This window comes from Filicampus tigris, chromosome 18, assembly GCF_054856515.1.
Source record: "Filicampus tigris isolate MCC_2025a chromosome 18, RoL_Ftig_1.0, whole genome shotgun sequence".
In the NCBI taxonomy this organism is placed as follows: Eukaryota; Metazoa; Chordata; class Actinopteri; order Syngnathiformes; family Syngnathidae; genus Filicampus; species Filicampus tigris.
In genome coordinates this window covers 7,698,134-7,724,883 of record NC_141234.1, presented here as the reverse complement: position 1 = coordinate 7,724,883, position 26,750 = coordinate 7,698,134, and the positions used below count along the sequence as shown (strand labels likewise).

The window sequence follows — 26,750 nt, the reverse complement described above, 5'->3', positions numbered from 1 at the left end:
ATTAAATTCACAGTTTTATTACTCTCATCTGAATGGACGTCCGTCGCCCGGCAGATGGAAACACAGTTTGGCCACTCGCGAGCTCCTTTAAGTCGGGACTTTTTGCGTCATCGCTTAACCACAACGATGTCGTTTTCCACTTTGTGTGTGTGCATGTGTGTGTATGATGAATTCTGACTTGGGTGTGGTGAGCATCAGATGAGATTTTCCTCTGCTCCCCACACTCTATCTTACACACACACACACACGCAGAGAGTGTGTGCCAGGATTGGTTGAGGCGTGGGCCCTGGCAGACATAAATTACTTTATTTTAATAGTTGCATTGCTAAGAAAGTGAAGGAAACTGTCTTTTTGTCCACATCTCTCTTTCTGATTTCATTGACCCATTTTGCAATACAAGTGTATTGCTAGTTATACATAATTCAGCCTACAGTCCATTCTCAGGCAATTATAATGCGTCTTTGTGTTGTTGTTTTTGTTGTAAAGGCCCTGATAGACCAAACCGACGTTGGAGGTCGTGAAGCGTCGAGGCGTCTGAATGCGCCGTCTGTTAAGTGTAGTGGCCACCGTCGTAGTGTCGTTACCCGTCTGTAAGCGTCTTGGGCGCATTTATGTATGTTGAATCGGCGTCGCCAGTCGTGAGATTTGGTCATTCTGATTGGCTGTTAGCTAGCAAATCAGTGCGCAGAGCACCACCGGTAAGTGACAAATGCGAAAAACAGTGAGCACGCCTCCGCTGCCTTAATCTTACAAGTACAAGAGCGAGGGTTGACAATGTAAGTATTTCACAATACCGTGTCAAGAACGTGATGGTTTACTTTGCGTGGGAGTTCATCGTGAGCGAAGAATATAGCTGAATGCATTGTTTACGTTTTTATAATCCGCCCCCGGCCAACAGCTTTCCGGTTGGACTTTTCTAACCATGAGAAATGGTGACTAGCGCCGCAGATAGTATGGAAGGGTATTACATCTTATCCATGCGCAGAAAGTACTTTAATGGTCAGCGTCGCTGTCTGTCGTTGCGGTGTATTCCTCCAGTGTGGCGTGCCGACAGCCAGCCGGACGACACAGGGGGTAAGCGTCTGTCACTGTTGACCAGCGTCTTTTTGGTCTATCAGGGCCTTAACATGTAGACGTACTCACAGAGAGGGTGGGTAAACAATTTGGCTTGGTATACAGCTGCTTGCTAAACAGTGTTGTTTTTCCTTAGTTACATAGATCATGTGAGATATTCTGTGTCGTATTATCTTTGTTCTAACTGGCCAAATATCACTATGTTATCACCAAGCTTTTAAGTTTTGCAGTATTGTAATATGGTATCGTAAGTTCCTTTGATATTCCCCATCCTTTGTGTCCATGTAGCCCACAAATAGAAGTAACACACCACTTTTCTCCCATCTTCTCAGCGATGGTGAGGAAGAAGAATCCCCCTATCCGCAGTGTGGGAGGTGAGGAGGAGGAGGAGGAAGAGGGGAGGAAGCCGGCGGGCGAGGAGGAGGAGGATGGCGAGGAAGACGAGGGGCGCGTGGGAGCCGAGGCCGACCGAATAAGCCGCCCCTCGGAGCCCGAGGAGCGTGTCCGGGGCAATGAGGAACCCGACGAGGATGAGGAGGAGGAAGGAGAAAGTGAGTGCATTTCCTCGTCTCTCTCGCCCTCATCCGTTGGCAACGAGGAGCGAGGTGGGAGGAGGGGTGGAGGAGGAGGAGGAGGAGGTGGTGGTGGTAGGCCTTTGCAAGGAGGACTCAAAGCGGCCGAGTCGGACCCTGAAGACAAGGTGGGCAAAGGCGAGCCCCCCGGTTCGGACACAGGCGGGGCGGAGTCGGCCCCAGACACGCCGCCGCTCTCCTCCAGCCCCTCCCCCAAGCTGCAGGACTTCAAGTGCAACGTGTGCGGTTACGGTTACTACGGCAACGACCCTGCCGACCTGGTGAAGCACTTTAGGAAGTATCACCTCGGCCTGCACAACCGCACACGGCAGGACGCTGCCCTCGACACACACATCCTGGCTCTCCACAACATGGCGCCCCCGCACACACCTCTAGGTAACTCCTAGCTTGGATTGTTTTGCACCCTCTTTGTGTGAAGTGCTCGCAAAACGACACAAAGTAGCAAGTAAAACGGTGTGTTCGTGGGGTTTGTCAAATGGACTTTCCCGCGCCCGCATGTTCACACATGTCCATCCTCCCTACGTCCCTCACACAATTTCGCAAACGTTCACAGCAAAATTTGGACTTGTCTTGTCTTTTTCTGTCTCAGGAGTACAGTTGGAAACTGTGAAAAAAACTGTTCACCCGCCACAAACATGTGAGAAAGCGTAATGCTTAAAAATGGCATTTTGCCACTAAGTTGATTTTATGTACATCCTATGAAATCGTTTCATAATGACTGAATTTGTTCACTGGAACTTTTCATTATTTTATGACTGCTTGATGATCTGATGAGATTTTAGTCTAAGATTACTCAAAGTAATTCACTCACTACAAACCTTTTCATACCACAATTTAGTAGGATGCAACAGTTTTGCACACAAAGGGCCTTGGGCAGTGACTCTCGGGTGCCATACGTCCTGCCGTTTCCTTGCACACAAGTGGCTCCCTGCCCAAGTTGTGACTTGATACAATGTCAGAAGCTGACAGAATCACAGGTTGATTTCTTTCTCTTTAATTGTACATTGAGGTATAATTGTCCAAGTTGTTTATTGTTATATTCACCAGTCATTTATTTTCTGTTCTATTTTTTTTTTCTTTTTTTTTTTATCTGCAACCTTTCATGTATTTTGAGAGTTGTAAAACTGCTTGAATTCAATGTCAGGTTGCTTGTAAAATATATATTGTTGTGTGGTATTTAAAGTTATGACGTTTAACTTTTAAGATACATTAATCTAACCGCTGTTCATGACATCTTCCACAAGTCCGATTTCTGCTCGTGGCTGTTCAAGTCCCGCAACTTTTCCGTTTCTGACTCGTCCGTCCATCCTTGTGTCTGCTCTCAGTCATGCAGGCAGGAGAAGCGCCCAGGAACCAAACCAAAGAGTCTGGCATGAGCAGGCCGGAGCTCGACCATCAGCAACACAGGACAGTGATGATGAATGGCACTTATGACATCCAGGTGAGAAGCAACATTGATATTATTGGAATACGGTACAGCGGTACCTTGATTTACAATTTCCATTCCCACGGCAGCGACGTAACCCAAATGTGTTATTTAACATTCTGTCAAACATTTTATATTGATATTGACCATGCTTTAAAGCTACTCCTTCCATAACAATGGGGTCAAGGATAACGAGCCTTGAGTGAATCTGAACAGTAAAGTTTTGTCGTAAAGGATTTAGCTAGCTGAGCTAATGTGTGCGTGTGTGTCAGAAGTCAAGGAATTTCCTTTGGTTTAACAGCAGCCTGCCGTCTGTAGTGACCCGAAATCCGCATCATGGCCACAAACGTACACTCACAGTTTCACAAATAGAAAATCAAGGCCTGCTTATGAGGAAAAACTGAAAATTGTATATTTAAAAAAAAACAAATGAAAGGAGTGTATTCTCTTATTCCTTCGTTCTTTCTTTCTCGCTGTATTTCCCGCACGTGTTTGGAAAGTTCCATGCTGTCATTTACTAAAATGGGATTCCCAGTGAGCCAGTAAGATTTTAGCAAGGAGTGGGGGGGATGATAGCGATAGGGGGAAAAATGTCAAGATGAAGGGTTACTTAAGGAGGCTTCAAAAAACTGCAGCTGTCAGACACATTCAACGCAGCTTTTGCTTTTGTTTACCTACTGCCAAACTTCTCAATTTTCATTTCATCCATCTGTATTTTTTCCCTCAGCTTGTCCCACCCTACGAATTTCAAGGTTTTCCCTCTCAACAAAGATCTGCATTTGGTTGGCATTGATTAAGTTTTTTGCTGTCTAAAGAAGTCCAAAACAGGTCCATATATGGAAAATTGAGCTTGATCCACTCTGCTCGCTTTTTCGGGGGGGGGGGGGCTCAACATGTGTGAAAACGCACAAATTTTTGCTGTCCTGGTGAAATTATTTCATGGGTCCCCCACAGAACACGTCCAATATTGACCCCTTAAGAAATATGCCCCCGATACCGGTTTTACCGATGAACAAAATATTTATTCTCGGGACCCGTGCCTGAAATGAAACGAGGAAGTCTGCCATTTTGGTTCAAAGCCGTCACTAGGGACAAATTATTCCCCCCCCCCTTTTTTTTTTTGCCTCTTGCATATAACGTGGCCAGAATATGGCATCAACATTCATTATTTTGAGTAATCACCATGAAAGGGTGGGTACGAGGGTCCATTCATCACTTCTCGAAGTGTTAATTATTCTTAAAATAAATTAATCACCTATTTTGGGGCCTCTAATGCCTGTAAACTCACCCATTTATTTGCGAGTGCATGTATCCTGGTGAAAATGTTTGTACAGTATTTTAAGGGTCCTGAACTCCACCCACATCTGTAGCTGTTAGAAAAAGTGAGCCCCAATCAGAAATGGGTATCTCAGACCCTTAACTAAGGTTTATCTTTCCTGTTTCTAGGCATTCCAATGCTAATGCTGCGCTCAATTTTGCTGTGTAACTAAAGACGTTTGATTAGAAAAACATCAAAGAAACTAATTCCTCCTGGTCGATGGTCAAGCAAGAACATATGATGTCATGTTTCTGGATTTAAATTCACAATTCTAACACTACATCTGGATTTTCCAGAAGGATTTCTTTTGCAATGACAAACTGCCGCTGCTGGACCGCCTACCGTCCGCATGAGACCGCAGATCTGCTCGGAGATAAATCCACGTCGTACGGTAGTAATGTCGTTGTAAGCCCCTGCGCTCCTGATCCAGCCAGCAGCAGCACGTTATAATCACCTACAGTCTACGGGGCCAGTCTAATAAAAAACAGATGGGCGTCAGGTTTCCTTGCCTCGCAGCCGTGGCCTCATCCCATGGAAAACTGCCCTGGAATATATGTTAGGGGTTTGCTTAGTTAAAGTTGCAGCAGCATTTAATTGCACGAACATACAGAGAGTGTGCGTTCAAGTGCTGAGGGAGAATTTTCTTTGTAGCGGCACAGTTGTGTTTGGCTCATGACATGCATCCTCAGAACAGCTGCCACATCAAATCTCTTTCATGCCGATTCACCGGGATGAAGAGGAATCGATACGATGGCAGGATGGAACAAAAGGGGCCAAGATCCTAACTGGAGAGTGTTTCTTTCCCCATGAAAAACCACACCCCTGAAACACAAATTGGCTTATCACAGTACAGAACTGAGGTCCGACACATTCCCGGTGGTGCTCCGTTGAATCAATTGTAAAATGAGGAACACATTTATTTGAACAATGTTTCCCCACCTTCATTGTGCCAAAGCCCATGTTTTACGTTTGAAAAATTGCAAAAGAAAACATCACTAAACAAAAGTGTCCCACATGTACTTGAAATGACGGTCTTAACAACAGGAACCAAATGACAGGTTTTAGCCGTAGGTGAACTGGCTTATGTTTCCATTCAACAGGTGACGTTGGGTGGCACACTTATCGGAATCGGCCGCAAGACCTCCGATTGCCAGGGCAACACAAAGTACTTCCGCTGCAAATTCTGCAACTTCACCTACATGGGCAGCAATTCGGTAGAACTGGAGCAGCACTTCCTGTCCTCACATCCCAACAAAGCCAAGACCCCGCTGACCACACCCCTCCTGAACAACGACAACCAGAGCAAAGGGAGGAGTCCGTTACTGGACGGGGCAGAGCGAGTGGCGGTCAGAGCGGAGGACGACTCCCTGGTAGGGTATTCCATCCCCACCCGGCCGGATTCGTTGGGGTGGCCGGCGGAGGGGGCGCGGGCGTATTACTGGTGCAAGTTCTGCAGCTGGAGCTGCGAGTGGTCAGGAGGCTCGGCCAAGCTTTTAGAGCACTATGAGCAGCGGCACAGGATGAACACGGCAAGCCCGAACGACTCCAGAAGGGAAGGCGAAAGAGACTACATTTTGTCCAAAAGTCGCAAGGATCTGTCATCAAGTGCCAACCAAGGTAAATTATATGAAAAAACTGCCCACCCGTAAAAGCCGGGATTCAGAATGGTATTTGATTTTACCAGTGTGAAGTATGAATAGCTTAAAAAAAAAAAAAAAAAAAAAAAAAGACTGGCGCAATCTTGTCTCTTGGCTTCTATTAATTCTTGACAGGTAATATTTGGCAGTGCTTCAGGACTGTTTTAGCAAGAGCCTTTCCCAGCCTGCTATGGACACACTGAAGCTGCCTGTCAACCCTTCTTAGCGAGCCCGAACTTTTGAGCAGTAGTATACGGGGGGAATATAGTGCTGTCTACTGTAGTGTATAGTGCGACTCAATTTTTTAAACTAATGAATCTTACATTTTTCAATAACTAATCACATTTTTGTACTTGTATAGTATGAGTCAGAAGTTCAGAAACACGCCCTAATTCAGTGTTTTTCATTATATGAACAAGTATCAAGCAAGTAAAACTGAAAGTACAAAAACTACCTGTAGCCCAAATTTGTCCATCTTTGCGCCAGTGACCTCCTCTGCGGCACATGTGAGCAGATTATAGGCCACCACAGGAAGTAAATGCGCTAACGGAGTTATTAAAGAAACAATGCTTTAAATCATTTAAATGTATCTCCAAAGTTAATACTTTTAACTTTGACAACCCTAGTATCTATATATGCACTAGTGCTTTTATTTGTGCATTTAATTTAGTCATCACAATGAGGGTATTTAGTAACATTATGATGTGGTCATTGCAAATACCGTTCTAAAAGTAATAAGAACAAAGTTCTGCATCCCCTCAAAAATAATCAATACTCTAAAATTGTACCGTAGACTTCTGAATCATACGCGCGTCTAATCATGATCTGGCAAAATATCAAAGTATTGTTATTGTAACCCTTCTGTCCTGCTGTTAGCATTGTGCCCTTAAAAAAATCCCAGTGTTCTGATCCTGCCAACTGGATGATCTTTTTGCTGAACACGACATCCGTCTGATTCCCAGGCGACCCGAACAGCGGCGACGCAGAGGCTGTGGTCACCAGCTACAACTGCCAGCTGTGCGACTTCCGCTACTCCATGGCGCACGCCGCCGACGTGATCGTGGTTGCTCCGCTGCTGCTGCATTACCAGCACAACCACTCCATCCACCGATGCTGCATCCAGCATTGCATGTATTGTCCGCAGGGCCTCTGTCAGCCGCACAAGCACCTGGGAGAGGTGAGTTGATTCTAGTGGTTCTCAAACTAAGCGGGGGGTGGGGGTGGGGGTCGGTTGTCGGAGGACGAGGTTTACGAGTTTGAATTTGGGCGTCTACAAAATCATCCATAATAAATGACTTTTGGATTTTAAAAAAAAAAAAAGTGCGGGGGACAGGCATACCAAAAAAAAAAAACTATTTGGTGAAGATCCTATTTAACAGATCATGAATATTTAGGTTGAAATGTTGCACTTGGTTGTGAATCTGTCCATGCAGACACTTTGGTGATGTCCTCATTAAGATAATGATGTACATATCCCTGCGAGTTCTTTGATTTTCCCTGCCTCGATGAAAAACAGCACAGCAGGGATTTCAAATACCTAATGGCGATCGCATCATTCTTCCCCCCCCCCCCCCCCCCCCCTGAATAGGTGTCCCACCCCTTTGCATGCCGGAAGCCCACCTGTCCAAAATGTTGCGCCAAATTCCCCACGTCCACCAAACAGCAAGACACGGGCGGCTCCACGCCCCCTCCTCATCCTAGAAGCGACCCCAGTGTGACGTCAGCTTCAACTGTTCATCCCTTGAACCCTGTTGCCTCACAAGGTAATTAATTTGCAATAGAATAGAATACATTCAGAATATATTTTCCAGTGGACAGTCGCAACACACAAGAATAATATCAAACATATCTACGCTGTGTATATACTGTACTTATACCAGGAAAAGCTGCAAGAATAGTCAACAGCATTTAATGTAGCGGGAAATGTCAACAAATGTGATGGTGCGTCCTCAGGCGTCAGCCACCTGTGCGATCAATGCGCCTTTGCCACCGCCGACATCGACGTGCTGCTGCAGCACTACGATGGCTGCCACAGCCTGATCAACTTGAAGGGAGCCCCGGGGCACGTTAAAGCCGAGGAACAAGATGGTGGCGGCAGTGGGACAGAAAAGGAAGCGGGCCGGGAGTACTCGTGCACAAAGTGTCACTTCATCACCGAAATGGAGGAGGAGATCTTCAGACACTACAGGTCAGCTCGTGTTGTCGTGTCCGATGTGTTTAAACTGCATTGAATAAGTGAAAAAAAATTTCTTTGTAGTCGTTGTAACTGCTGCTTTTAGCAATAGTCTAGCACTAGTACTTAACTCAGTCACTGCCAAAGATTAATTTATTTGTCTTTTCACAGTCCAGCCATTCAATCCCAGGAACTTACTTATATTGTTTTTAATTTTTTTCAAATGTTAGGGTAAAAGAGAGTCTTAAAATGTCTGGCAGTGAAGAATAGGGGGGCTCTCCACAGAAGTGGCCATTATGTCAATGTGAATGTGTAATTGTTGTACGGTCGTGCCTTAAGATAGGAGCTGAATTCATTCCGCGACCACGTTCTTATCTCACTATTTGTCATTTTTCATTGGAGGCTAATATTAATGTATTATCTGTCTACACAAATGACTCCACCATGTTTGTGTTCAAATAAGCATTACTTAAAGGGTCCTAAAACAGCGAGTAACTGTTAGCATGTCAGTGGCATTTTCCATTATATGACAGCATTCAGCTAGTCAGATATTCTTTGGTTGTTTTAAATACAGAAACTTCTATTCTCTTTGTTTTATATTTAGTTTGACAGCAAACTTCAACTAGGATTGGCATTAAACAGCTTGAAGACAGTATTTAGTATTTCACCGAAGTGATGCTTGGAGTTTTTTAATGAAATACTATTTTCTTGATTCTTTCTGTCAGACGTGTACACGCGTGCTGTCGCTGTCGCCACTGTGACTTCACGGCGCCCGATTCGTCGGCGCTTCTCGACCATTTCAACTCGGTCCACTGTCACGACGCCTCGCTGTCGGCGACCTCGCTGACGCCGTCCCTGACGCCGTCGGCCAACGGCTGCTCGGCGCCCTCCACCTTGGCCATCAAGGAGGAGAGCAAGGGGGATCTCCGGCTCCTCTACTCGCTGGCGCCGCCCGAGGGACGCTTGGCCGAAGGGGGCCGCGAGGAGATAGTTAAGAGCGAGGGCGGCGAGGAGAAGGAGAGGGAGCGCGAGAAAGGCTGGGTCCTCGGGGAGACGAGAGGCGGCGAGCAGGCTCACGGTCTCCTGTGGGTGCCAAAGGAGCGCATGGGACCCGAACCCTCCCTATTCCCCTCACCGTTGTCCGTGGCGTTCGTTTCCGCCAACCATGAGTCCTCGCTGCAGAAGCGGGCCGGTGGCGTGGCCTCGCCCGGCATGGTCTACCTTGGAGATACCAAGTCGTTTTTGGGAGACGCCAAGCTGTACGGCGGAGGGGGGCGGCCGGGCGGAGGACCCCCCCCCCAGCGGAGGGGAGAAAATGAGCCAGATGCCGTCTCAGCAATACACAGGGGGAGGAGGGAGTGGAGGAGTTCAGGAAGTGAAAGGAGGAGCTGCTAAAGAGGAGTCCCAGTCGCTGCTACGGGTAAGGTGGAACACGTGTGCGCAACCCCCCCCCCCCAATCCAAACACTTTTCTCCTCCTTTCATGCTGCTGTCAATCATGCCACACTCTCATTTCACTTTTCTCTTTCCCCCCTTCCACTTAAACGGTTAGCTGTAGCTTTAGCGTTCTCACTCCATGGCTTCACTGTCCACATAGCAACGCATCCAACTGCAATTTACCCTTTATCTATATATTATATAATTATGCGTTATCTTTTATTGTCACCATATATCAAAATCATTATTATATTATTAAAATAACTGTTCCTTTTAAACATTTTCTTTTTTCTTTTTTTCTCAATATTTATTATATGTCCAAAATATTAGATTTATGACAATGTTCACATAACTATACATTCATATTTACTTTACTTTTGGATTTTATATTGTTATTATATCATATACATAAATTAAATAGCGTGCATACATGTGCAATCTATTTCCTTACTCAAAGAGCAAGATTTGCTTCCTTCCTTCACATTCACCAATTAACTTGGACTTAGAACAGCGTAATCACCAAGTGGACAATGCCACGCGGTCGCCTTAGTGACGACGGGAAGGCAAACTTTGACAGTTCCCATGGCAACCCACCCGTCAAGTTCCACTTTTCCAAAGGAGGGGACTCTCAATTCACAAGTGATGTCATGGACTGGCAGTAGTGAGATTGCGGTCTTCTGCGGTTGCAGAGCTTATTGGGTATGATTGCATTAAATCAGCATAGGCCCACATGTATTTTGTGTGTGCGCGCGCGTGTGTGTGTGTGGGTGGATATCGAGTCATTGCACAGACATGTCTATGGCAAAACTGAGTGTGTGAATTGAGCTCATGGGGTGCCTGAGAACATATCACTTTGCATGAATACACTGTACCAGCTTCCTTATGAAGTACGTACGTGTGTGTGCGCACATGATGTGTTGGCAACCACTTTGCAGACAGGCAGGGTGTGTCGGCAAGGAGGTTTACTCATTTTCTTGGGTGGGGCAGAAAGAAAGGCAAAAACGTTTATATGAGAAGCAACGAGGCAAGTCGTTAAGGGAAAAATTAACCCATTCAGAGTCTCATGTTTTCATCTTTCATCGCAGTGGAACCTTCAAAACGACAGCAAAGTGCTTCAATTTGGGGTTCAATTTAGAGAAAGTGCCTCAAAAGTTGAACCAATAAAAAGTTGAAACTATCGTGTAAAATCAGTTCAGTGAGCTTTGTTTGATGCAAGCCAAAGAACAGGAAATGGAACTAATTGCTTTGGGAAAGTGTCTGGTTGTACATACAAATCATTTGCATGCCTAGTTGACAGTAGGCATTCATTAAAATGTCTTCACTTTTTTTGGGTTGGTTTCCCTAGCCCACATGAAACCTCACCTGCCTGTCTGACTTATATTGGCGTCTCGCTACGCAAAAATACGTGAATAAGCCCAAATAGTTGGTTTTTAAATTTTGTTTTTATAGCAAATATTAGTTATGTTCACTTTGCGAGTAGGTGAATTTAAAATGGTGAGCTTTTAATACAAATTCAATTTATGTCATTCAAATTCAGTTTTTCAATTCAATTAATTCAACGTTTGCGATTCAAATCCAAATAAGAACAATTCAATGCAAACAATTCCATTTGATTCTACAGCAGTTGTTATTGCACTTATAATAAACATCTTCTGTAGATATTTCAGAAGATTTATAGTGGTGACAGTTTGTTCCTGGAATGAATTTACACACTTTAAAATATGATAGTCATGAATCCAAACAAACTGTGAAACGTAACATGGAAATTTGATATTTGAAACCACTCTCAGTATGAGGCAAAGCTTTTTTTTTTTTTTTTTTTTTTTTTACACCACTGCAAACCAAAATAATAAACACATTTTATTACTATTCCATCATTGTCAACTTTTTAGTTGTGTATGTGTATAATTTTTTGTGTATTTGCATGAAGGTGGCAAGCACAAACACTGTGAACATGACCTATCAATTTAATCTCGCAGTAAGCGATCACACTTTTATTGCTTTATCTTCAACAAAATATTTACCCTGTGTTTCCATGACGTACACGCGCACACACCGCATATGCATGTATGCAGAGCCGCCGTTGACTCATCATTTTGACTCATCGTTGTCGGGCAGGGCAAAGGACTGGCATGAATATTGCATAATTTCAATTTTTTGTCTCTCTGCTCAAACCTCCTCAAAAATAATACCAGTCACCATGGCAACACCAAACCAAGAAACTAATACCAACCCTGACTTACCCAAGTTTTTTATCATGTGCAACAGTCAAATGATGTGTTATTTTTGCGGGAGGGGGAGTCTTGGAGCAGGCTGAACTGCAAAAGAGGGAGTAGGGAAGCCAAGAATGATGCATGACGAGATTAAAAGCAGCAAAAGTCATCTTTCATCGAAACATGCGACGGTGGCCATTTTCCCCCCTCCCTGTTTGCGTCTCTTGCGTTTATTCCCCAGCCACAGCATCGACCTGCCTCTTTCTTCCATTTCCTCAACACACCTGACACAGCCAAATCAATAATCAGCAAAGGCGACTCCAGAAAAGGAGAAAGGGTTTCCTCTAAGTGGGTCGGATGCTTGTGAAGCATTGTATTGTTGAGACATTGTGCCTCCTATTGCGTTGATTGAATACACCGATGCCAACCTTTGTATCCGCAATGTGACATTCTGCTTCTTTGACTGACTTAATGAGACAAGCTTTGGAGTCTTGTTCGTGTGTTCCTTGGACTAAAGCTTGTCATTTTTTCAGTGCACAGTACTGTACCTGCTCAGCTTTACTAATATATACAATATAACATCAGTCGGAACAAGGCATGCTAATCAACAATCTAGTGGATTTTTTTTTGAGGTATGTGAATGCTCGCAAATAGCAACTGAGAAGAGGATCTTATTTGAGGGGGGACGAGACTTTGGTGTATTAAACAAGTCCATTGTCAGGAGTAATTAAGTTGGAGATGAAAATTGTGGATTCACCACGTTCAGCACAGTTGATTTCTGCTAGAATCCCAAACGGTGGGCTTCCCTCAGGCTTTCACCCACATCCACCACGGTTCAGAAGTACTGGGACGGGGACGTATTGTCAGATAAATGGCTGAGTGCGCTTTTGGCATATCAGAGAGAAGTTTGATTAAAGTTCTTTTTGTTTACATTTCTGCCTGACAGAGCTAATTATGTTAAAAAAAAAGAAAGACGCATACACACTGAGTTGTATTTTACATAACGTTCTCATTACTTTGCGTTCCATTTCCCCTCTTCTATCTTGCATAAATCCATATGTTTGTATCCATCTGTGCAACTCAGCCCTCTTCTGCTTGTGTACTTAATTATGTGCGTTGTGTCGCCGCATTTGCATTCCATCTGAGCGTGCGTGTGTTTTGTAAGGAAATTAAAGCTTGAATTGAAGTTATTTTCCGTACTGATAATTTAACATCCCGTTATATCCGCTACAGGAAATTGTGGAGCTTATGCCTGTCTGTGTATGTGTGTCTGTGTGTGCATGTGTTTAATGGTAAAACTAGTGATTTAGCTCCCAAATTATTGAAGTACTATAAAACTAAACTGAAGTCAAAATAAATAAATAAATAAATACAAATACTCGTCCGTTCATATAAAGTAAACTTGAAGGTTTTTGCCAAGCAATGCTGTCGCCCAGTGGTGTTTTAAAGGCATTGTTGTTAATCTATGCATGAGTAATGGGGATTGAGCCCCGCTGCAAGTAATTGATGCCCCTCGTAAAATTGTTTATAATTGCTTATGTTAATAGTTTAAACCGCAGACATGCCACAAACTCTGTTCAAAACAGTTTAGCATTATAAAATCTTAAAATATTACCCTTGCAAATAAATGTCATACAGATGATATGAGTTCGGTAAAAACCAAACCAAAACCAAACATGTCCATGTACATGCGGTGAAGACTCTCATAACTGCTTTCATTAACAACCCAGACTAGACTAGACCTAGCCCCTTCCCGACATACAACGCTAGTCTCCAATAGAGATGTACGCTTTTCCATAATTTCTTTGACACCAATGTACGTATTACACTTGCTTTTGCTGCCATCTTCTGGCATCTTAGAAGATTGCATGAGCCGTACCACTGGCACCCCTCTGTGGTGCCTCCACTACAAAAGCGAAAGAAAATGCTAACTTATCCAAGTAATGAAGCTTTAATGTGTTTTGACATGTAGGACATATTGTTACTATATCCCAAATGGTATGGGCTCTTGTTAGCTAATTTTAGCTCAGACTGGTTCTTGTCCAAAGAGGCAATCCTCGTTGACGCACACACACACACACTTTTGGCGGACTGTTCCATTTGTTGGTGTAGCGCGGTCACATTTCCCAGGACACAGGCTCAAATAAACACGACCATGCTCGGAAGGGAAAGAAAAGTGTGCGTCCCGGTTGCGTGTGGCGGCTAGCCTTTGAAAGATTCCCTGTTTATACACTCATCACTGCAGCATACAGTGTAAAGAAACTAACGGAGAAAGGACATCTTTTAAAGACGAACATATAGATACCTAAAATGGTGACATAAGGCACGGATGGAAGCTTGAAGCACAACCAACAAATCTTTCAAAAGGCTAGCATGTGGCCACCTTGTATGCCGACGTTAAGGGTAGAAACAAGTGACTTCAAAGGGAAGATTGCTAAGAAAACGTGCGGTGCATGGTGACATAAGGGTGCAACTGTTTGAAGGAACCATGAAATCTTACTCTAGACAGCATGTAGCTACCTAGCATAGAGATCTAATAGTGTGCAAGCATTTGAGGGGTAAGGTCGCCTGAATTCATGGTGGTGGCGATTGAGAGAGAGAGAGAGAGAGAGAGAGAGAGAGAGAGAGAGAGGGGGGGGAGAAAGGGAGAGCGAGAAACCAAAATTGTCACAACCTTGGCTTGTCCTAAAGTAATACAGTTATTAACTTCACCATTGAATCAGTGCTCTGTAATAAGTCTCAAACAAACGCCACCCATCCATTTTATTTTATCAGCATAGAGAAGTACAACGTAAATTGACTTTAAAACTCCCGGGTATTGTCTCTTGGCTCGTTTTATTCCCCCTCCTGTTTGCCGTGCTTCCTCCAACAGGTTGCTATGGCGATGCTGTCAGGTGAGATACACCGTGAAGGTTTTGTCCGTTCTTCTCGGGAAGTCCTTGAGCAAGCCTCCTGTTTGCTGCACTTCTGCTTGGGAATCATGTTTCGGTTACCATGCTAGGTGGCTACATAATAGCCTTGCAGTGATTTCCCAGTTGTGCGACATGTTTTACTTTCCCCTGTGTCACCATTGCTCCAGGTCCTTCATTCTGCTAGTCCCTTGCTTGCTGCAGCGCTGCTGAGAATACTTCCTTTCGGGAAACAAATTAAAGTTAGCATCTCTTTTGCCTCGTCCTATTTATGAGGGAGAACCCGCAGTTGTCAGGAGCCAAAGTTTTTCTGAACCGGCATCTAATTACAACGCGGCGGTTCCCGTCTCACAATCTCGGCCGTGCAGTAGAACGAGTTTGACGTGCGCCTAACACCCATGTCACGTCGCTGCTGGCGCCCAGCCTGGGCCTCCGTCGTGGCTATCGGGCTGGGCGCCATGACACAGATGTTCCGCCCCGGCCGCCAGCGCGCATGGCCAGGTGTTTTTCATCGGGTCTCCACGGCAACTCTCAAACACAGCGGTCACTTTAGCTCCTTGCTGTAATTTAGGCGTTTACATCAATTACTGTTACAATCAGCTACAGTGCACATGTGTTCTTTTAGTACGGCTTTTTTTTTTTGTGCCCTCGCCTCTGCGTTGTTCGTCCCCTCGCTCTCTTTCTTTGTGTGTAAGGCAGGAGCGCTTCACCACAGGCTCTGTGCGCTTGCGTGTGTGTGTGCGTGTGTTCACACATGGAAGCAATATTGAGGCCAGATGTTCGTTTTGCTACAACAAGACCTCTACACGCAATATTAGCCAGCTCCACACACACATGCGCAGCCACTACATGGCATCCTGGCAGCACTTGTGTAATTAGGAAGCTGATTGGTTAGATTAAATGTCCATTTGACCCCTGACCAATAGTTAATTTGACACCCCTCCTGCCTTTCCACCACCTTTTCTCCTGACATAACTTCCCTTCACACAATCTACTAACGCTTAACGGTGTCTGACAATTGATTCTTTTAGCATATCAGCAGTAAGTGCCAATTTTCTGTAGCAGCCCCACGCTGTAAATTTTCTTACAGCAGTCCGTTGCATGTTTGTGGTTCACTACTCACAAATTCACCTATTTGCGTTTTTGCCTGTAGAGGCAATCTCCAGCTATTCACTAGTAAAATCATTTTCAAGAGAAAACACTCCCTCAAGACAATCTGAGTTGCGAAGGTATTCTGTAATTTTGATCGTTGGTGTATTTTACCTTTAAAATGATTGCTTTGCAGATTTTATTTTGAGAATATTGAACATACACATGTGACAAAGACTCTACAAACAATCTAAACTGAATATAACTCCTCCCTGACATGCATCCTTTTGTGACATTTTAGGATTTTTTCACACTGCGTGGCATATTGCCCAATTTGTATTAAAAAAAAAAAATCTGATACTTTAATGTACTCGTTCACATGACAAAAACAACCGTGACTTCTAATGTAAACAGAACGCGTCCATGATGTGGCACGCAAGCGCACAAAGCACGTCGAGGAACACACAAAAAAAAAAAAATGACGTCACATGACTTCATGTTTACGGAAGTAAATATGGTCGTAAGTAGGGCTGCACAATAAATCGAAATCTCATTATCACAATATTGGCCCATGCAGTATGCATATGACAAAGACATGCACTAAGTTTGTTATTGAATTTGTATGCTTCTATCTGAAATTGACCAGTCGGGCGCAAACTTAAATGTGCATCGCCATCCAACAATTAGCTAAGAATACAGTGAGCCTGCTTGCCTATTATGCTGCATGAAAAAATGTCATTCTTTCATTAGATAAAAAATATAATTTACCTAGAGGTACATGTTCAACATCGCAATAATATCAATATCGCCATATATTAAACAACCATATCGCATATCGCATGTTTTTCCAATATTGTGCAGTCCTAGTCCTGAGTGTAGTGCCTCATCTCAGATTGACAGAGGTGGGAGGAGGTAGAAATATATTTTGGAAAATGAGATGACTCTCCTCGATCTCAATTTATGGAGACGTCTACTAAGAATAACGTCGTCATGTCATTGCTGCGTGTGACAAATGAACCATTTGACTACTATTGCCACAAATGTCAACTTCATGCTTCATGTTTCAAGTGGGATTAAATTCAAGTCAAATACAAAGTCAACATTGTTGGGCTAAACAGATTCACAGGACTTTTGATGACGTGTGAATCGGATGTGTACGGATGAGCATTCATATTGCAGATGCATTGGATAGCTATCCAATTATATCCACATACAAAACAGGCCCAGTTTGGAATTATAAATCGGAATTGTACCGTTCACACTGGATTGCTCTTATTTTCGCTGGGCGGCCTGGTCCCTATTCCGTGGCCATCTGTGATTATGCATCACTTAATTTCCTTTTGTGAATTGTTTGTTAAAATGTACCAACAAGATCTATTGTGCAAGAAATACTTCCAGTTTCTGCATTTGCATCGACGGTCACGACAGCCGGAAAGTAACTGTGGCACACACCAAAAGAGCTGCGTCAGCAACAAATTATCGCTCATCTGTCTTCTTGCAGCCTGAAATGGTTTGTCAGTCATAGGGACGAATTCTTACCAAGAGGAAGGACTTTTGAGCTGCGCAATCTCTCTTTTTCCATATTGTGCAGACACGCAGGCTCAGGCCGTCATCGTGAGACGCTAATCCACTTCTCTTCAGACACACCCCGTTCCTCCTCAAGAGCCCTGTATGTGTTTGTGAGCGAGCGATACCATGGCAACCCAGGCCGTCCAAAGCCCTCTTGGCAAGGTTGCAGCACTGCCCTGATCACACGCACGTGCCTCCGCACTCGGCGTTAAAAGTGTGGACGGCAGATTTTCGCCCTAACGCACGCTAAGAGGCGCACATGCTTGATACGATGTGAAAGCTTTTTCTCCTCTCGGCATCTACCCGCACTACTACGCCCCCACTTTCCCCCTCCTCCTCCGCATCCCCTGTGAGGTCTTCACTCATTAGGAATTCTCGCCTGTGTGCGAAGTGTGTTTATGAATTCTGCTCCACGGGCACGATGCAGCTTGTATACCCTGATTCTCCCCAAAGACCACTTCGCTTTTTTGTTCTCCCCCTTTCTATTCTCTTCGACGCCACAGGATCACACCTTCTTTTTAAAATAAAATATATTGTATTGCACTTCTGTGGCATGTACTGAGGGAATATATGAAGGATTTAAAGAATTGATGAAAGCTGCAGAGATGCTTCAGTTATTCTAGGGGCGCAGAATGGTTAAAGCTGTTTGCCGACATTGGAAAATGATGATGGACAGAGTTGATTGCCAAGTGCTGAGCAATGCTAGAAAGTCAAAGGGCATAAAAAAAGTTTACCTATGAGTGCATGCACATGAATAGGAAACAGCTTAACGATGTCCAGAAAATCCCAACTATTGGGGTGATCGTTTGGATATTTTAAGAGGAAAGTGGGTATGAGTAGAGACGTGTACATGAAGTTTGGTGACGATCGATCACTATTTTTGGACAATAAGCGAGATGGAGCTTTTTACCTTAAGCGTTGTTACTGCCACTGTACATTTTTTGTAAACTTTTTTTCTTCTTTCCTAAAGGAAGAACAAGAAGCCTGACATGCTTAGGTAGGAGTGTCCCTATCTGAATTAGCAGCTTCAATTTTCTTTTCAGGACATCAGTTGCCATTGATTTGTATTTATTTATTTATTTATTTGCCGGATTATTTAGATACACACTGCTTAATTGATTGTTAGATGTAGAATTTTGGTTTGAACAGTGGTGTATTTCTTTAAAGAAAGACTATTATAGCTCTCACAAGTTTCACACTTTAAATAAGACTTGCATAAATTCCCTTAAAAGTTGTGCAGTTTGAAATAAGACTACAGCAATCATTCCAAAATTCCACAAGACTACCATAAAGCATCCAAAAATGGTGGACCTCCCATAACTGTGCCATTTTAACCTAAAATGTAAATGCCCCAAAGTGACTTTTTGCAGAAGCTGAGTAATATGAGTCCATCAGCCGCAAAGATAAATACACTCTCCTTCATTTTCTGATCAGTGGCAAATGTCCTTTTTTAAATTCTTTTTTTTTTTTTTTTTTTTTTTTGCATTCTCTTGTGAGTGATGGCTTTCCAGGCCTGGTTGAATGGAAAATGTATTTTCCGGCTCATTTGGACTATGATCATTCATAAATATTTGTCTTGTTTTTAATGAAAACATATTAGCGTATTTTAAAGCACTGCCATCTGCGGGCTGTGCGTGATTCCGGCGTGAATAATGACGTGCTCCGGTGTTAGCGTACCTCAATCACGCCTTAGTTTGCGCCCGTGTTTGCATCGTTTCTCAAAGCCCCGTCATCGCTGCAGATGTTTGGAGTTGGAGACTGCGCCGCTACAGACACACACAGATACACGTTTCACACAAACATTCATGCGGTCAGGTCCCGGAGCTCCAGCTATCCTGTTCCTTAATGGCCCAGGTGCAATGGAACAATGGCTATGTGCCCTTTACTGTGTGTGTGTGCGTGTGTGTGTGTTATTCTAAACTACTATGCTTGCGTGTGCCTGAACATTTCTTTCAATTTCTCCTTAGAATTGTTGCCGCCCGCCCAGACATCTTGACTCGCACTGTTTGGCTATGCCTTTTAAAGTCTTTATGTTCCCCATTAGTGGAATCCATAGCAATGCTATGCTTTCATTATTTCATTCAAGGTGCTTTGTCTTCCACTCCACATCGAGAATTTTTTTTTTTTAAAAAGATAGACCACCACCTCCACCTCCCGCGAGTCGAGCTGCATTATTCCTTTAACCGACATTGCTCACTTATCAAGAACAACTCTCTGTGCTGAAGTCTTTTTAGCATTAATAGCATGAATTTTATATTATGCCTGTATGTCAGATGATTATTTTCATATTTTTTCCATGAAATTATTATTATTCAGTTATTGACTTGGCCGGTAACATGTCAGAAAACAGACAAACATGTTGATCGTTGTTTTCCAAAGTAAGAGATAATGTCTTTATTTTGATTAAACGCAACAGATAATCAGTCTGGTTTCATGAAGGACTACAGAAATCATCAATATTTACTTTTGAGAGGCTGAAATCAAAGGATTTGGACAATTTTCAGCAAACAATTTATCATCAAAATAGTTTTCATTTAATTTGTTGATAATTAGTTGTCTCATAATACATTTGACTTTCCAGACCTGCTGCGAAAGTTGAAAATCCAAGACATGGAGGTTCTATGCATTTGACTTGCTATCCTTCCCACATGCTTTGACCACAGAGAAACATTATAAAGCGCACTCTTGAAAGTATTCCAGAAATATTGCAACAGGGCGGCGGAAGCTTACATGTTTGGGTTCGCAGTGAGCCTTATGAACATGCCGTGCAAAGCACATGTGGAGGATCATCGTTATGCAAAGCCCTCTGATTTGCACCACCGCTAGGATGCCAGTGTTCTATTACCTCGAGACCACCGCCAGTGAGACGGTAATCAAAGAGCGATGGGAGGAGACAATAAAGACAGAAGGATGATGTGGGAGTGGGGGATACAGGGAGAGAGGGCATGGGGGGCTACAGAGAGAGAGAGAGAATGAGTTGGCAGCAGCTGCCAGGTTTTGAGTGGGGTTAAGCATCACCAAAAGAAGCACCTAATAAGGTCTGAAACACACCGCCTTGGCAAGCTTTCACTTAGTAACTCGCCTCTGCCCCCCCTGCAAGCCGACGTGACTATTTGCTGTGATATCCCGCCGAGGAGATTTCCCGGTTGTTTGGCCTTTTGACGGCCAGCTTTTGTAACTCTGCCCCACCCACACACAATCATCACTCAGTTGCTCCGCGCTAAGACGCTCCAGATGTGAGGCGGCATCACCTGGTGTGTTTCCAGCTGGGATGCACAGAGCAGACACACTCGACGGATTGACACAAAAGAGCATTCTATGTGTTCAAATAAAGGACAGGATGTACCGACAAAAGCAAAGCATGGCAAATACTGTAGATGGCAAACAATGTTGCTCACGAATGTTCAAACAAGGCATGCATACTATGCCCGAAAACGCCATGTTTCCACTGACGTGCGGTGAGGTTCATGACTGCTGAGGCACTGTCTCCTTTGGAGTTGGATCTAAAAAGATCTCAGAATGTGTACCTCCAAAATCAATGAAATTGAATCATTGACACTGGATTGAAAAAGAAAATCAATGTAAAGCACGGACCAAATAAGTAAAATGGAATATAATTTGAAGTATTCATTATTTTTATTTTTCTAACTCTTCATATGCAGGGGGGGTGAGACATGGAGGCACTGCCCCCCCAGACCACACTTCCCTGCATGTTTTTTTTGCAGAAAGCTACATTTTGCCATACATTCAATTTCTTCATTTTTGCCTTTAAAATCTCTTAATCAAGGCGTCAAGGCCCGTGAAAAGCTATCCACAGTTTTTCCTTGACTTTTACTAATTAATATGAAGGTGTGATTAGTAGATGGAGAGATACATAGCCACAGTTTATCTCAGCTTGTGGCTAGTGATCTCTTTTTTTACCAGAATGGCAGACTGGTTTGAGCGAATGCGAGTATCAGTGCAGCATGGGAAAAAAAAAGTAGCATGACAGAAACCCAACTTTAAAACGTCTTCATGTGCATGACAACAGGCTACATAGTCTTGTTTCGCTTGAAGAATGAATCAAGCTTATTACGTTTTGTGACACCACCGTTATGTCATTCAGCATCATTTGCGCAGAGCTATAATTTCTAAACAGATTTAAGCCAGTGAAATGTTTAAGGTGAGGAGATGGCGTTTTTTCCCCCATTATTCCCACCAATCTGTTTAAACGTTATTAAGCCTTACATCTTGTACCTGTTAAGCCTCGTAATAAGCTACAAATCACATTGTACTGGCTGAGCCAATAAGTCCTGATCTAGTTTTGGCACCCGCAGCGTACGAGTTCATTTATTTCTTGGTTTGTAATCACGTTTTATAACGTAAATGCCTCTGTGTCCGTGAGTGGCTGTGTTCCTGTGCGTCTGTTTGATTGTGTGTGTCCATGTGTCAAAGTGTTGGTCTGCATGTATTTGAGTGTGTGTCCATAGAGGGACTTTTTGGGGGGTGGGGGCGGTGCGGGGGAAGGCTACCTATTTTTAGCTTTTTCCCCAGAGTTATGTCTTCTAAAATGCATCTTTTTTTTTTTTTTTTTTTTTTTTTTAATGCAAGAAGGTCCAAAGAAACTACCAGTGAAATAACCACTTTTGAGCTGTTTGCAAGGCTCAGTGAGGAATGAAAGTGGACAATCCTGCCTGCTAAGTAACCGGAGAAGCCACAAATGAAACTCATCATCTTCCCCCAGTATCCAGACAGTAAAATGAAATCACACAAATAGTCTCCCGTCCCTTGACATGTAGCCCTGTGGAAAACCAAATGAATAATGGGGGATGGAGGATAACTTTCCCTGAGTGCCACTGCTAGCTGTCTCTCCGGTAAAAACGATAGATAAAAAGCTGATAGGAGAATGGCAGAAATAAGTTGCACTCCTGCCTTTTTTTTTTCCTTTTTTTTTTTTTTTTTTTTTTGGGCTTTTGCCGACGCTAACATGAGTCTCTCTTGATGTAAGACATATGTTCTGGTCTCCGCAGCGTGTCCGGGCTGTTTAAACCAACTTTATCGCTCCATCAGCTCGCAGACAAGGAGCGATTCATTCGGTGGGCGGGGGAAGGGGGGGTGGTCGCCTATGTGTGGGTGGGTGAGTGTTAATAAAACCTTTGGAATGCCGGACATCATATAAAATGGATGTAAAAGGTCTGCATTGATTTGCAATATGAAAATGTATGCCTTTGAAAAGAACTCTTATCATATTTCCTCAAATAGTGGCTTGCAGTTGACGCAATGCCTCAGTTATTCGCCGGGTGCGTCATCCACTTAAAACTCGGGGTCAGCAACTGGTTTTCATGAATGGCTTGGGTGAATGAAATATAGGGTGTATATAGAGTAAACTAAAGCTGAAATAGTACGTAATTATATTACATATAGCACGCCTCCCCTACAGGAGGTCTGCCATGTCTCGCCGCCATTTTCTACTACGGGTCCACGAAGGAGACAAACTGATCGAACGTATTTCCTCCACATCATTACTACATCATGTGTAACAAATGCTAGCGGTAGTTGGTAGACAGAAACGCTAACGGAACCCGTTTAAAATCAGTTTGATCCGACAAATGCACATTGTTGGCGGAACGGACCGGGAAATTTTAGTAAAAAGCTCTGGTAATTGCTAACCAAAACAGCAACTCCTACAAAAGCTAATACAGTCTCTCAAGTGAATTGGTGTTGGACAACTTTACCTTGTGGTATAAACTATGTGCTGTCTTGTGCGTATCCATGCAAAAGTTAGTCTACCTGCATTTTGCATTAAACTCCATTGTAATAGACCGCTTACATTGTTTAATATAATTCCAAATAAAGGCATTCCTCCCTAATAGATGCCTCCTTTCATCTGTGGTTGAGTAAATACAGTAAATGTCCCTGGCTGATGAAAACAAAATTGTATCCGCCTGATGGGAATTCATACAAGCTTTATTGAGGGGATTTTCACTCTGGATCCCAATATATATCTTAATATATTTTATAGCAAAATGAGGTTCTTGTGGGCTGGGCAGCGGAGCAACTACAACCTGTTTATTGTCTCTTCGACAAAATAAAGGATAAAAGTACAACGACTGCAGGATTTATTGGGATTAGACATTTCTTCTGCTTTATTGACATTCTAAATATGGATTTCCTGAGCTTTTTTTTAATGTTATTTTGTTAAAGGGGCTAATGAGAGAGCAAGCTGAGGTCGATGGATGAAGCGGTTGAGAGAGACAGGAAGTGAAGATGAGGCCTTTAAAGGAAGAATAAACAAACAATCCTTGTTGTAGTTCCATGCAACAACTAACTAAAAATAAATTAGAGTACATTTTGAATATTAAGCAACTTCCAATCTGTTTCAATCATATTTCTTAGACTCTATTCAGTCCTTCAATGGCCCGTTCAATATGGTTGCGTGGACGTGGAAGAAAATGCAACATCAGTAGTTTTTTTACTTCTTATTATAAATAAACAATACAGCCAAGTAAGAAAAGTAGCAGCACTGGTTTGTATTGCTTTGACTTTATCTGAAGTGGCTGTTTGAATGCTGCCAGATGTTGTGTTAGCACTGATGTATTTTTTTTTTTTTTTTTAATGCTCGAGAAGTCACAAAAATCTCAGTTAAGTTCCCACCATGCTTGAAATGTTACTGTTCATTTCACATTCGGCACAGTCAGGAAACATTGCATAGTCAGCCCACGGCGCCTACTCACCAATTCAAGTTTTATTCTGCAGAACCTATACTCGTCTATTTGCACTCTGACTATAATGCTCTAAGGACCACTGGTCCATTGCCCTGTAAAGTCATAATTACAGTAAATATTTGTGTGAAAAACACTATTAGGCCATACATATAAAACAATCCATGTAAAACACCAAGTCAAGCACCCTAATAGCTTGAAAATGCTTTTGGAAAAATCTAGGTCAAACTGTCATTACATAAACTGTCTAGATATAATTGCGAATCTTCAGTATTTTTTACTAATTTTTTTGTAATTGGTGAGACGCTTTTCATCCATTTTTAATGCAATTTGCGCCCGAAACTAAAGGATTACATTTTGATAGCATCTTAAAAATAGTTGACCACTTGGACTGACTGAGCTAATGCATGGTTTGATCAAGGTTTCATCTTGCACACACGGAACTCATCTCCATTTAGATTCTCTGGCCAGTGTGTGTGTGTGTGGTCATCCGTAGAGTTGGATCAAGTGAAGAGTATGCGTGCGTGCTGTAAGTTATTGATAGTATATGCGAGCTTTCAGATGGACTTTTGGGAAATGAAAGCATTTTATTTATTGATACCATATGATAAAAGGCATTTGTATCATATATATATATATATATATATATATATATATATATATATGTATATATATATATATATATATATATATATATATGTGTGTGTGTGTATTTGGTATAATGACAAATAGAATGGAGGTATCAGAGCAATCAGGTTTGAATGATTACTATGGGAGCGAGGGAGCGAGAGGGAGGCTTTTGGGCTTGGCTAATTCTAACGCGGCGATACAATAACAAGAGTATTGCATCAGTTGTCTATCAGATCTTTTATTTATCATTCTTGAACTGCAGCGCCTCATTTCATTCCGTCCCCTCTCGCTCCATCATTTGCTGCCTTTCAATCTTGTCAGAACGGCCGCATCAGTGCCAATAATTACAGTCTTTGTTTGTGAAACGGCCTTGGCAATTCAAACGCCCGGCCGTAGAAAGTCTGTTTTGGGGTTCGGAAGAGACGAGAGACTTTAGAGTCGCAGCCAGCAAAAACGTCATCATTATTTAGTGCATCCTTTATGGTGTCAACACTTTTATGGCCCTTCTTCGTCACTTACTGTAACTGCAAGTATTTATTTATTTTTTTTCTTCACAGAGGTTTCCCGGGATGTTGTAGTTTATTATGGTGGAAAGTGCTTTCATTAGTAGTAGCAATTGAGATTTCCCTTTAAAATTGTGTGGGGATGCCAAGAGCCGCAAAGCTGAAAATCTAAAGCAAAATGAAGGACCATGACACATTAGGGTGCAACGGTAACTGAATTTACTTGAATATGAAATCTGTTTTCCCCATTAAAATAGTCAATTAATTTGAAAAATAGCACTGTATTGTGTGAATGCAGAAAAATCAATTCAATATGAAGAAATATGTTATTTGTGTGTTGCATTTGTGCCTTTAGGAAGCGTGTTGTAGGGAGCTGGCGTCAAGTCAGCTTTCCCAGTTATTTCAGTATGAGCCTCAATGCTCATTGCCAGTGTTCTCATTTTGTATTATAATTATGACTCTTTGTCCCCTGTATTCAACAACATTTCTTGGCTTTCCACTATGCCCTTCAATTGGTGCCATGACTCAGATTCATCACACCCCTGTCCTGCCACCTCAGTTTTCAGCATGTAAACATGTCCTGTCTGTCTCTACCCTCGAAAGTGGATTTTTGCTGTGGTGACTTAGTCCTCCACGTTCCATGTCTTTGTTGTTTATACAGAACAGCAATGCTGGAAAAAGGTGATGAATGTTGACTTGAATAGGCTACTGTCGCGGTAAAAAAATAAAATAAAATAAAAAACTATAATGTCAGTCGTAATTTCCCTTGAAAGAAATTATTTGTGTTTATCATTTTGCCTCATTAGATCATCTGAGGTATTTTGGGGGATTACAAATGATTTTGAAATGGTACTCCCCAGAACAGTGTCTGTGCATGAGTGTATGTGTGGGTTTGGGTGTTTGTGTGTTATACAAAAAAGACAAGGAGTGTCTACATATGTTCCAGCACAGAGTCCAGCCTCATAAATCACTTCAACTGGTGTTCAGCAGTCAATCTCTTTCTCTCTCGCGCTCTCTTTTTTTGTCGTTCTCACTGCCAACAGGGAGATTTGTGCTCTGTTTCTCTGTCGTACAGGATTAGCAATCAGACAAAGAGAACAGAGGGAAAGAATGAGGCAGGGAAGAAAACTTAAGAGGAGAAAAAGACAAAAACCAATTCCCCGAAATCATACTGCTGCCTCCATTTTGTGTGTGTGTGTGTGTACCGTCTGTTCTCGTGTGTCCGGATGTCGTCCAGATGTGCAGTGAGCTACACTTGGTCTGCAAGTCAGTAAGAGCGTGTGTAGTAGTCCAGCAGTTTACTGCCGAGTTGCTAGAAAGCCAACAACCAAATGCTAAGCTTGTCTGTCTGCGTCCAGAATAGCAAGCTCCTCATTTTTAAACTAACACATTTGTGATTATGACAGCACATTTGAAGTAACCATCAATCCTTCTTTTTTTTTTTTTTTTTTTTTTGCCTTTTGCAAGTTGGCGTTGCCA

General features: G+C 42.9%; 1 protein-coding gene across 1 annotated transcript in view; it reads left to right on the top strand.

The window, feature by feature from the left end:
- trps1 (trichorhinophalangeal syndrome I) overlaps positions 1 to 26,750 on the top strand; it is a 160,207-nt gene that overhangs the window by 110,972 nt on the left and 22,485 nt on the right. The window contains 8 exon segments of the mRNA XM_086014960.1: positions 1,407 to 2,042; positions 2,993 to 3,108; positions 5,512 to 6,028; positions 7,011 to 7,225; positions 7,637 to 7,811; positions 8,002 to 8,236; positions 8,947 to 9,511; positions 9,513 to 9,641. Coding sequence (XP_085871086.1) covers positions 1,407 to 2,042; positions 2,993 to 3,108; positions 5,512 to 6,028; positions 7,011 to 7,225; positions 7,637 to 7,811; positions 8,002 to 8,236; positions 8,947 to 9,511; positions 9,513 to 9,641 — 2,588 coding nt within the window.